The sequence below is a fragment of the Micromys minutus genome (genome assembly GCF_963924665.1).
Source record: "Micromys minutus genome assembly, chromosome: 10".
NCBI lineage: Eukaryota > Metazoa > Chordata > Mammalia > Rodentia > Muridae > Micromys > Micromys minutus.
In genome coordinates, this window is record NC_137979.1 from 7,318,827 (window position 1) to 7,331,906 (window position 13,080).

The window sequence follows — 13,080 nt, forward strand, 5'->3', positions numbered from 1 at the left end:
TATTAGGTCTCTTTGAAGGTCTGATAGATTTCTGTAGTAAACCTATGTGTTTCTGGGCTTTATTTGGTTGGTAGACTTCTAATAACTGCTTCTATTTCTTTAGGGATTGTGGGAGTGTTTAGATGGTTTACATGATCCTGATTTAATTTTGGTACCTGTTGTCTGTATAGAACTTTGTCCATTTCATCAGATTTTCCAGTTTTGTTGAGTATAGTAAGATCTGATGACTTTTTTTTTTTTTTTAATTTCTTCGGTTTCTGTTGTTATGTCTCTGTTTTCATTTCTGATTTTGTTAATCTGGATACTGTCTCTGTGCCCTCTTGTTAGTCTGGCTAAGGATTTATCTTTCTTAATGATTTTCTCAAAGAACTAGATCCTGGTTTTGTTGATTCTTTTTATAGTTCTTTTTGTTTCCATTTGGTTGATTTCAGCCCTGAGTTTGAGTGTTTTCTGCTGTCTACTCCTCTTGGGTACATTTGCTTATTTTTGGTCTAGAGCTTTCAGGTGTGCTGTCAAGCTGTTAGTGTATGCTCTCTCCAGCTTCTTTTTTCAGAATTGAGAGTTCCTCTTGGTAAAAAAAAAAATTTTTTTTATGAGTATGAAGTATCCTTTCTTATCTTTTTTAATAACTTTTGGTTGAAAGTCGATTTTATTTGATATTAGAATGGCTACTTGAGCTTTCTTCCTTGGGACCATTTTTTTTGGAAAAATTTTTTCCAGCCTTTTACTCTGAGTTAGTTAGTGTCTCTTTGTCACTGAGGTACGCTTCCTGTATGCAGCAAAATGCTGGGTCTGGTTTATGTATCCAGTCTGTTAGTCTATGTCTTTTTATTGGGGAATTGAGTCCACTGATATTAGGAGATATTAAGGAAAAGTGATTGTTGCTTTCTGTTATTTTTGTTGTTAAGGGTGAAATTATGTTTGTGTGGGTATCTTCTTTTGGGTTTGTTGAAAGAAGATTACTTTCTTGCTTTTTCTTGGGTGTAGCTTCCTTCCTTGTGTTGGAATTTTTTATAGGACTGGCTTTGTAGAAGGATATTGTGTAAATTTGTTTTTGTCATGGAATATCTTGCTTTCTCCATCTATGTTAATGTGAGTTTTACTGGATATAGTAGCCTGAGCTGGCATTTGTGTTCTCTTAGGGCCTGTATGATATCTGCCCAGGATCCTGTGGCTTTTAGAATCTCTGTTGAGAAGTCTGGTGTAATTCTGATAGGTCTGCCTTTATATGTTACTTGACCTCTTTCCCTCACTGCTTTTCATATTCTTTCTTTGTTTTGTTGCTTTGACTGTTATGTGATGGGAGGAATGTTCTGGTCCAATCTATTTGGAGTTCTGTAGGTTTCTTGTATGTTTATGGGCATCTCTTTTAAGTTAGAGAAGTTTTCGTCTATAATTGTGTTGAAGATATTTACTGGCCCTGTAAGTTGGGAATCTTCGCTGTCTTCTATACCTATTATCCTTAGGTTTGGTCTTTTCATTGCATTCTGGATTTCCTGGATGTTTGGGGTTAGGAGCTTATTGAATTTTGCATTTTCTTTGACTTGTATCAATGTTTTCTATGGTATCTTCTGCATCTGAGGTTCTCTCTTCTATCTCTTGTATTCTGTTGTGGATGCTTGAATATCTGACTTCTGATCTCTTTCCTGAGTTTTCTATCTCCAGGGTTGTTTCCCTTTGTTGTTTTTTTTATTTCTATTTCTGTTTTTAGATCCTGGATGATTTTTTTCAATTTCTTCACCTGTTTTGTTGATTTTTGTGTTTCTTTAAGTGCTTCTACTTGTTTATCTGTCTCTTCTGTATTTTTAAAGGGGGTTGTTTATGTCCTTTTTAATGTCCCCCATCGTCATAATGAATTGTGATTTTTAAATTCAAATCTTGTTTCTTTTGGTGTGTTGGGGTATCCAAGCCTTGCTGTGGTGGGAGAACTTGGTTCTGATGATGCCATGTGGCCTTGGTTTCTCTTGCTTAGATTCTTGCGCTTGCCTCTCACCATCTTGTTATCTCTGTGTTAGTTGGTCTTGCTGTCTTTGACTGTAGCCTGTCCTTCCTGTGAGCCTGTGATCTTAGGTATGTCAGCACTCCTGGGAGATCAGCTCTCTCCGGGTTCAATTTGGGTCCAAAGAGCTGTGTGCCACACAGTTAACTCCGGGGCACACAGATGGAGAACAGAAGGAGCCTGTCCCTAGTTGCTCTGTGGTTCCTGAGCCCCTGTGGTCTCCTAGCAGGTTTCTCTTTGGCCAGTTGTATCGAGCAAAAGTGTTTGTCTTACCTGTGAACTTTGGGGTGTCAGCACTCCTGGGAGACCAACTTTATATGGTGGGATTTGGGTCCAAAGAGCTCTATCAAGAATTTTTAGAGTGTTGGAGAGATGGCTTCATGTAAGAGTACTTGTGGTTTTTGTTTCCTAATTCCCATATAGCAACTTACAATCATCTATAACCCCAGTGCCAGGGAATTAGATGCCCTTTTCTGGCCTCTCTGGGTACTAGGCACACATGAAGTTCACTTAAAATACATGCAGCCAAAACATTCATGCACATATAATAAAAATAATAGTTATAATTTTTATGGGCTGGAAAGATGGCTTAGTGGTTAAGAGCACTAGCTGCTCTTCCAGAAATTCTGAGTTTAATTTCTAACACTTTTATGGTAGCTCACAACCATTTGTAATGATACATGATTTTCTCTTTTGGTGTACATGAAGACAGAGTAGTCATACTCATAAATAAATAATTTTTTTATAATTTTTAGGATCTGGGGGTGTGCCTTGGCTAAAGGGGCCTTGGGTGGCCCCATATTTGATGCCTAGCACTGTTGAAAAGGGAGGGAGATGTATGTAGTCCAGTAAATAGAGTCCTTACTGTTTGGTTCAGTCTTAGCACTTCATAAACTGAGCATAGGAGCAAATACCTATAATCCTAAGTGGCAGCAACAAGATTAGAAGTTTAAGCACATTCTTGGCTGCTGGTCTGAGGTCAAGGCCCATGTAGGCCACATGAAGAGAGGATAGTGGTCCAGGCCATAGCATCAGACTGTTATAAGCCACCTTTTCTAGTCTTAAGTGTGCTCAAGTTGTAATTTAATCTGGATTATTAACTACTTAAAAATAAATAAGGATCCAAAGGCACTATAAATTTTGCATAAAGCAAACCTGAGTTGTTATCTGAGTCCTAATGTGAATTAACAATGGCCAGAAGATGAATATGCTGGCCCACAGAAAAAGTGGAAGCAGCTCTGACTCTGACAGTGGGGAGGCAGTACTTGCAGGTAGGACTCTCTTTCCTGCCTGTCTCTAAGATCATTTTGTGCCCTGTGGCTTACCAATTCTTTTCTCCATTCTTCTCTGTAATCCTGTTGCTGGCACTGTTTCTCTGTCCAGTATGCTATCCTTCTGTTGCTTCATTGCTCTTTCTGGTTCTGCTTCTCTTACTCAAGAGTACTCCTTCCCATTTCCCTGCCACTGCTCTTCCTGTTCATTTTTAGCCTTGTTCCTATTTTTAACTCTTTGAAACTTTTATTGGAGGTCACATGCATACACACATATAGGTCCCACTGAACCCAGTTAGCGTTGCCCACATGTACAAGGTTGTGTGATTATCTGCTGCAGCACAGGAAACCTGTGAGCATCTACCCCTCATAGAAAAAAGACTTTTCCACCACTTACAGATCCTCAGCTACGGGTGGGCCCTCAGGTAGTAACTCTGTCCTGGAGTTTTGGTTTTTTATACTGACTTAATTTTATTCCAAAGTATTTTATAAATAACAGTGCCACATTATGCTGGGTGTTTTAACTTCCTTGATCTTACATAGGTCTTATGTGGGTAACAACAGTTGCTATCAGTTTATGTGTGCAACATGCTATATACAAAAGGAAGTATTTCAGAGCACTTTTCCCCACCCTCAGGCTCGAACATTCCTCTGCCTTCTCTTCTGTGATGTCCCTGAATCTTTGGGCTCAAGAAAGGGGATTTATAAAAGAGTAAATGACTTGAGGAGAGCAAAAGCATGTAAAGCCTTAGATGAAGCTGTTATAGTCTCCACTATTACTTTTGATTGCTTATATTTATTATTATGGAATTCCTGTGTTCAAATCACTGTTTCCTATAACTTTTCAAATCGTGCTCTTTCATCTTCAGTATGAATCAGGAGCATAATATTAGAAAATATTCTAATCAGTTTTTACTTTTGAAAAGACATCTTCATCTTCTGTGAATGGTAGTTTTTGAAACTTCCTAGTTCCTAAGATATCTAGCATTGATGAGTTTTCAAAGTTGTGGTTGAAATTTCTTTCCGTAGGCTACAGAGAGTGAAGTAGGAGATGTAGATTTAACACGTCTTCCAGAAGGACCTGTTGATTCTGAGGATGAAGAAGAGGAGGAAGAGGAGATTGATCGATCAGATCCACTGCAGGGTCGAGATCTTGTTCGGGAGTGTCTTGAAAAGGAACCCGCAGACAAAACTGATGATGATGTTGGTAAGAAATATATACATTTGAGGCCAACCAGAGTTCCACAGAAAAACCCTGTCTTTAAAAGTAGAAAGAGATTAAAAAAGAGAAAAGAAATAATTCTGTTCACATAAATATTTTTACCTTATATAAAAAATGTTGCCACATAACATATTGTACCAAAATATAACTTCTTAAAACAACATACATTTATTATTTCATAGACTTTGTTGGTTGGGAATTCAGGAACAACTGAGCTAGATAATATTAGCTTAGAATCTTATCAGAATTTACATGCAGACTCCAGTCACCTGAGTCTTCACTCGTGAGACTCTGGCATAAGACCTCAGTTACATGTCATGTAGTCTTTGTGACTCACTTAATCACCTAAGCAACATGGCAGTAGATCTCTAGTGTGGGTAATCCAGGGTGAGTAAGGTACATAGATGCTCCAGTGTTTTTTGTGACTGTCATTTCTTCTGCCATAACCATTACACCATGCAAACCTGAATGAGTATTTGTGAGGCTATACCTGGACATTGGTATTAAGATGACAGATCATTGAGAGCCATTGTTGAGACTTGCTGTGAGTGTTTTCAAAACAAAAATGTTGATTTCATTTTACAGATCTTTATCTTCATGTTTATAAGACATTTTAAAGCTCACCAGAGTAGTACCTCAAGTCTATGAAGTAATTTTTAAATCAATTTCAAATACACTTCAGTTACCCTCATTTGTCTACCCTCATTAATGTTACCCGCATTAAAACTATAGATAAAGCAATTTGTGTTATTTCTTAGTTTCTTATAGTCAGTTAATATATTTTTAATTGAAAAATTGAATCTAGAGATGGTGATGTATCATTAAGGAACTAAGTTTACTTAGTGTTACTTACATATTGCTATGTTCATTTAAGATTTTTTATCATATTGCTGTTCATATTAGAAGTCAACATTAATGAAAATTGTAACTTATTAGCAATGGTTGGTATATTTAGACATTGTTTGCCATTATAGAAATGAAATATTGTTAAATAACCACTATTTAGACTTTAACATCCACAAAGACACTACCCATTTCATGAACTCCAATTCCCTAGGAGTACATACCTTCTTTGTGTGGCCATTTCTGTTGAAGCTTGTTTATCTTATTTCAGATGTGTATGTTTCTGTTATTTTTATCTTTATTTCTTAACGTGAGGAAATAGCCTCAGAAACCTATATTTAGTAAAAAAATAGTAAGTTTTTAGTAAAACTAGTTAACTACTTAGTTGATTTAACAAATCTTGAGCTATCTTTAGTTATCCCTAATTTACTGACTGACATTACCAGTAAAATTAAGAAAAAAAAAATTCTAGCCTAAAAGTAATAGACAAAAGGGTTTTTGCGAATTTATTAGATCAAATTACAGTACTAAACTGTACTACCAATCAGGTGACATCTCCAGCTAGGCAAACCAAATAGATGCTATAGCTTTGTTTGAGCTTCTGTGGTTTCCTGTTCTCTGAGTGTTTTGAATGGTATCTTTTAATATGCCTGTATTTATATATGACTGTAAATACACATACGGTTTATAGATGTGTATGTGCACACATATAACATACGAAATTAACTGGGTTTTTTAGAATTATTTTTATGTGATAGCTATTTTGCCTGCATGTATGTCTGTATATCGTGTGTGTGCAGTGATGTGGAGGTCAGATATGGGTGTCAGGACCTAAGTTGATAAACAAGTTGATATTGAATTATAAAATCTGTTATGTTAAAATACCACCATTGGTCTTTATACTAGAATTTCTGTTTTCTTATAGAACAGTTACTTGAGTTCATGCACCAGCTGCCTGCCTTTGCAAACATGACCATGTCTGTAAGGAGAGAGCTCTGCTCTGTCATGATTTTTGAAGTAGTAGAGCAGGCTGGGGCTGTTATTCTTCAAGATGGGCAAGAGGTAAGTCAGCAAATTAAGTGTTAAATTATTTTAAGTAAATGCTGAGTTGAGTATTTAATTTTAATTAATTTTTAAAGAGATAAGTTTTGTTGTTGTTGCTTTACTCTCTTTAAATTGTTTTCCTAGCAGTGTACTTTATGCAGAAAAGTTACTTAATCAATAATTGAACCATTTTAATACTAAAATTAGTAAGACTCTTTAAAGAGTTTTTTGGTAGTGGTGGTGGTGGTGTGTGTGTGTTTAAAACTTACAGTCAGTCCCCTGTTCATTGTCTGTGAATTGAGAGAAAGGGCAAGGTATTGATACTGAACTAGAAGGCTATAGTGTGGTGGTTCTCAATCTTTCTAATTCTGTGACCCTTTAATACAGTTCCTAATGCTGTGGTGACCCCCAACCATAAAATTGTCTCATTGCTACTCCGTAACTGTAATTTTGCTACTGGTACAATTTGTAATGGAAATATCTGTGTTTTCCAATGACCTTGGGCAACCTCTATTCAATGTTCACAACCCACTAGTTGGGAAGCACTGCTGTAGTAGGACTAGGGGCACTGCTGTAGTAGGACTGGGGGCACTGCTGTAGTAGGACTGGGAGCACTGCTGTAAGACTGATGAGAAGTGTATTGCCGGTTTTTGTTTGTTTTTTTTTTTTTTTAAACATTTCTGAAATTCATTTAGAATTCTCTGTATTCTCAGTCTCTCTTTTGTTCTACTTACTAGTGTCTCTCCATAGAATGGAATAAACTCAGGAGTTATGTCAAAAGATGCTCATGTATTTGTAATAGAAAGAACTGAGCATGCCAAACAAGCAAAAGCTAACTAAATAAATATATGGGACAAAAGAGTAGAGTATTCTTAGACATTCTTTTGCTGGGGAAGCAAACCCAACATACTGGACAAGTGTACTGTGTACACTAAGCTGTGTACTCCACAAGCTCACATTCTTTTACAATTGCTAGAAATTCATGTAAATGAAGATTTGGTTTTTAATATTAACACAAATTTATAATATAATCAAAATATATAATTTGTTAGCTGTGCATTAAAATTCAGACTTTTGCTAGTTTATTATTAGAATTATTTTTATGTTGGGCACTATTCTAAGTAATCATTTGGTCTTTATTAAATTGACCATGTACTTAAGGAGTTCTATGTTGCTTTTCTTTTGAACAGTTGTTTAGCAATAAACTGAGGCCTGGGGACATTATGTAACTTGGTGAAAGTCACCGTGCTGCTCAGTTGCAGGGTTGGATTTTACAAATTTGTGCTCCTAATCGGTGGCTTAGCAGTTGAGAGCTGGGTCTTCTTCTCAATTGATTGTCTGTATGTCAGTTTTAGGGAGTATGAAGCCCTTATCTGAAGACCTAAGGCACATACATACACTGAAGCACATCAGATAAATTGTCTTTAAAACAAGAATTGTTCTTTTAAACAGGACAGTATCTTGCCTCAGAGAATTGGCCAATTATGAAATTCCTTTGGTGACTAAAAGAAGAAAGTGAAAGAAACCAGTAGTTTTGTGTAGACAAGGCATGGGATGTTGTTGAATAATTAGTGAATAATAGGGCCAGGTCTCCCTTTTTCTCCTTTAAGTGATGCATTTGACATATTTTGTTAAATTGTTGAGCAAAGTTAAACTGTCTTTTAGAAAAGATTCTAACAGCTTTATTTTCCTCTATAGCTTGATTCATGGTATGTCATTTTAAATGGCACTGTAGAAATAAGTCATCCAGATGGGAAAATTGAAAATCTCTTCATGGGAAATAGTTTTGGAATTGTCCCCACTTTGGATAAGCAACACATGCATGGAGTTGTCAGAACCAAAGTTGATGACTGTCAGGTAAACCTACTCTGCTCCGAGTTCTCTCCTTCTTTGAGTCTGGAAATGGCGGAGCTGCTTTTCTCTTTCTTATTCAAAATAAAACAACCTTAGTTGAGAATTAGGATTTTCAATAGCTTGCAGTTGACAAGCGAAAGTAGATTTTATATCTCTCAAATTTTGTTGAATTGAGCAAAGTATAAATTTTTAAGAGAATGTTTCAAATAATTGTTAGTTTGTTTGAACATTCAAGCTCTTATTATCCAGTTCAGGCTCTTTCTGTTTTCAAAAAAGGAAGGAAATGGGAACTTGTGAGTTGTTTGTTTCTAACTTACTCCTGCTTCATGTTTTCTTTGCATAGTGTCTGTTTGAGAGAAGTGGATGTTCACTTCTCCTTTTAGAGCAGAATGTACAAGATTCCACTTTGGTCTCTGTGTGAATTGCTTGCCTTGATTTTTGTTTGAAGTTAAACAAATTGAATGAGAGAGAACTGATGCCGCTTGATTTCTTGCCGTTGTGCTCTGCCTTGGTGCATAGCGATGTGTTCATGTACTACAGGTTCATTAACTGTCCCCATGTTGTCCTTGGACAGTTCGTCTGCATAGCCCAACAGGACTATTGGAGGATTTTAAATCATGTGGAGAAAAATACCCATAAAGTCGAGGAAGAGGGAGAAATTGTCATGGTACATGAGCACCGTGAACTAGACCGGAGCGGAACTAGAAAAGGACACATTGTAATCAAGGTGGGTGTTTTATTTTTTCTTCTAGAAACTTCATTCAGAACTTTCATCTTGCTATTAAAATAGGCTTTGGGCCACTTTTCTGAGTAATGAAAATTCTTCACTATCATGTTGATGTCTAATCGGTTCTTACACACCTGAATGATAAAGGGTATAATATTATTTTAGATTATACTGGTCAAATCCTTCTTAAATTTGTAAGCCCTTGATAGTGGGCGTTGGTTTTACAAAAAGAAAGCAAGCAATTTTAGTGGGGAGACAGGAACAGGAAATTTAAAGACTAGCCACAAAAACAGAGTCGACAATGAAGATGCGGAGCTCTTGTTAGCTTGAAATCAAGCTGTGGCTTCTCTGAACTTTTCTTTAAATTGAAAATGGAAGCGATGCAAGAAGTGAAGCTATGACTGAGTGAGGGAAATCTGGAGTTTTGGTATAATTACACTCAGAGCAACCGTCTCTGTCTTCCCTTCGCTACATCTCCTCTATCCTTTGTCATGCTTATATCTGGGAAGACCCCTAGATATAAAGGAAATCAAATATAATTGAAACTTAAATACATGGTTCTCCTTTTAAGCTAGCCTTACTTGAAAAATATGTCATTATTAATTGGCAAATGGACAAGTTACTAGCAAAGAGAGGAAATACAAGTGATGCCTTCTCTCCTGGAATTGAATTCTTAGCGCTGTCTCTTAGTGTAACTTTTGTGTGCAGAAACGGTGAGTATGGCTGGGTATGGAGGCTGCACACCTCTAATCATTCCCACACTAAGATAGAGGCAAAATGATCCTGAGTCCAAGACTAGTTTCAGCTACATGTAAAGCAAGTTCATACTCAGCATATAAAACTATATTTCAAAAAAAAAAAGCAAGAGAGAAAGGACAACATATAAATAGAATACTACAATAGACTAATACAAATTGACATTTTTTTTCTGTAAAGACCCCTATATTTTAATAATTTAAAACTTACAGGAAAGTTTAAGAACTAGAGTAGGGAGATGGCTCAGTCTAGTTACTTAGGTCTTGTCAGACAAATGAAATGCAGAACCTGAGTCTGTCAGAGCTCATGTAAGAATCTGGGCACATTGTTGTACACCTGTAATTGAAGCTATGGGGAAGCAGAGATGGGCGGATCTCATTATCTTGGTGACCAGCCGACCAGCCAGCCTAGGTGAATTCACGAGCTCTGGGTTTGGTGAGATCCTGTCTTAAAACATGATGGAGAATATTTGAGTAAGACATTGGAAATTGACCTTTGGTCCACACGTATCCTTGTATCCTTGTACACATGAATAAAAAGGAAAGTTTCAAGAATACAGACAACTCTCAGATTTCCCCCACTTTTACCCCTTTTTCATCAGTCTTTTGAATTGTTTGAGATATTTTACAAATACAGTTTCTCACCATTCTTAAAGCAAGAGTATTCCTACTTAAACACCATAGAATTCTTCAATTATGGAAGGACACATTGTTAAGATAATACAGTCAACTAAAGTCCCTAGTCAGTTCTCACTAGTGGTTCCAGTCATTTATTTCTTGTATGAATTCTCATCTAATAGCATAGTTGTATTCCATTGTCCTGCCACTTTGGTCCACACAGTTGCTTGGTCTTCTTTTATTATTCATATCCCCAGCAGATTTAAAGAATCCATGTCTTATATCCTGCCATGTTTACCCAAGACCAAACTAAACTCATGCTTAGTTCTAGAAAGGAATTGCACTATGATTAACACTCTGCTCTGTGTGTTGGTGCATTGTTGACACACTTTCCTCTGATGACCTTTGTCCATATGCGAGGATTTTTCTCCAAAGTCACCATTTGTGACACTTCATAATAACATATGGCCTCTAATTCGTGGATAGTAACAACTAGGTGCAAACCTCTTCCCACCTGTTTTTTATTACTGTTGACAATTCCTGCTGAAAACACTGTTTACTACTGCAATTTTTCTTATAAAAACTGATTGCCATTCTTTATATTTGATATGGACTTACTCCCTTGTCATCAGTATTAGTCAAATGCTCTACAGGTTGACTCTTGTATTCTTACAAAATGCCCTCATCATTCTTTGAGCATTTTCTAGTTTTCTGAAGGAAAAGGATTATCATGAAATTTTCTTGTTCCTACTCTGGAATCAACCATTTCTCCAGAAAGTTCTTGATCTTTCCAGTAGAGAATAGTATTTATAAACCAGAATCTAGAAATCTACTATATTGTATATTTACAGCCCCTCATGAGTCAGACCTAGAAAAACTGGTATTTATGTTCATTATCAATCTATGTCTATAACTGTCTGTCTGCATTCTGCAACCATGAGTTTATATGATATTTAACAGGTCGAAAACTATCATACGGGCTTTTTTTCTAATATATTACTTACATACTTATTAATTCTTCTGTTTATTTGCTGTTTTTAACCAGTCTCTACCATGCCAGAATAACAGTGTCATAACAGTGCCAACCATGTCTTTTGCCTTTCTCCAAGTGAAGAGTGTCTAGAGTAGGATTCTTTCTTCAAGTGTCAAACTTTCTTGGTTGCTAGGGTAGACAGTGGAGACATACTGGCTTCTTAATATATAGCCCGGACTCCGTAGGAGCCCTTACCTACTGATTTAGACAAACAGGATAGTGCTCTTCCATACTCACTCAGTTTGTATACCCTAAGACCATTTCCTAGACCATGACTGGCCTAAATAACAAACCCAATTTGATAATCTTAGACTTAGTATTTTTGAGAGTAAGAAACGAAGAGGAATAACTTACAGTCTCTATGCCGTAAGTTAGGTACATAACATCTTTCTTACACCTGAGTACCTTCAGGGAACATGATTGATATGCCTTGTTAGCATTGGGTGTCCTTGGGGAATAAAAACTCTGAGATAACAGTATTGTCAGTATTAATGTATGTTTACTATATAGATGTTGGGATTAATTATTTATATGGTTGTAGCAGATTGGAGTTTGAATTTAAGAGCCATGATTAGATTTCTAAATTTTATTTTATGTATATTAGTGTTTTTCTTGAGTGTGTGTCTGTGCACCGTGTGTGTGTTGTATCTTCAGAAGTCTACAGAAAAGAGCATTGGATCCCTGGAATTGGAGTTAGAGATGGTTGTGAGCTACCATGTGGGTACTAGGAACCAAGCCCTGGTGTCATCACTGAGTCATCTCTCTAGCCCCACAGCTGCTTTTTATATCCAACTGAATATTTGCTTTCTTTTTATGTATGTTCTGTTTACCCACTTTTGAAAAGGTAGCAGAGCAGGGTTGCAAAGGCAGTATAATTGGCTTACCTTGCCAACATGGACCCAAGTTGGATCCTCAGAACTTGGGAGGCTAGAGAGATGGGTCAATTGGTAAGGTGTTTGCTCTGCAAGCACAAGACTCTTATTGCACGTTTCTTTAAAAGACTAGTATGATAACACGCAACTGTAATTCTTACATTGAGAAGGCAGAGACAAGGGTCCCTGGGACTTCCTAGCCAATCTAGCCAGTTAGTGAGCCCCAACAAAGAATATTACTTTTTTCTCAAAAAAAAAATATATGTGTGTGTGTGTGTGTGTGTGTGTGTGTGTGTGTGTGTGTGTGGTAGAGAGCATTTGAGAAAGACATTGATATATTCTCTGGTCTAAACCTCACCCTGTCAACCCTCCAAAAAACCAGGCATGGTGGCTCATGCTTGTAAGGCTCCCAGGCCAGTGAGACTATGTCTCTAAAGGAAAGTTCTTCAGAAATAATACTCAGGGTTGTCCTCTGGCCTCTACATAACACATACACCAAAAATTAATTAATTAGAAGACCTGCAAAGTCTAATAAATTTTTAACATTGGTTCAGAAAACCAATAGGAAGGTGTGTGTAGGTGTGTGGTGGGGGTGTGGGGGTGTGTCCCTATCTTAAAATGTGGTGGGAAATATTTGAGTAAGACATCCCATACCTACCTTTGGCCCACACATACCCATGTATACATGAACAAAAAGGAAAGTTTCAAGAATGCAGACAACTCTCAGATTTCCCTCACTTTTTGAGGTGAATCTTGAGGTAGATGAGCATTTAAAATCCTGAATGTAAACCATATGGAACTTATTTAGTCATTTCACTTATAGCAAAGCAGAAAGACTAGAA

The 13,080-nt window shown here is 36.8% G+C and overlaps 1 protein-coding gene across 2 annotated transcripts in view; it reads left to right on the forward strand.

Annotated features, from left to right (window-relative positions):
• The window catches only part of RAPGEF6 (Rap guanine nucleotide exchange factor 6), a 141,549-nt gene that overhangs the window by 70,313 nt on the left and 58,156 nt on the right, over window positions 1–13,080 (forward strand). For both annotated transcript variants that reach the window (XM_080924158.1, XM_080924159.1), the window contains exons 8-11: window positions 4,300–4,477; window positions 6,261–6,397; window positions 8,078–8,236; window positions 8,808–8,960. In XM_080924158.1, coding sequence (XP_080780284.1) covers window positions 4,300–4,477; window positions 6,261–6,397; window positions 8,078–8,236; window positions 8,808–8,960 — 627 coding nt within the window. The remainder of the gene's footprint in view (window positions 1–4,299; window positions 4,478–6,260; window positions 6,398–8,077; window positions 8,237–8,807; window positions 8,961–13,080) is intronic.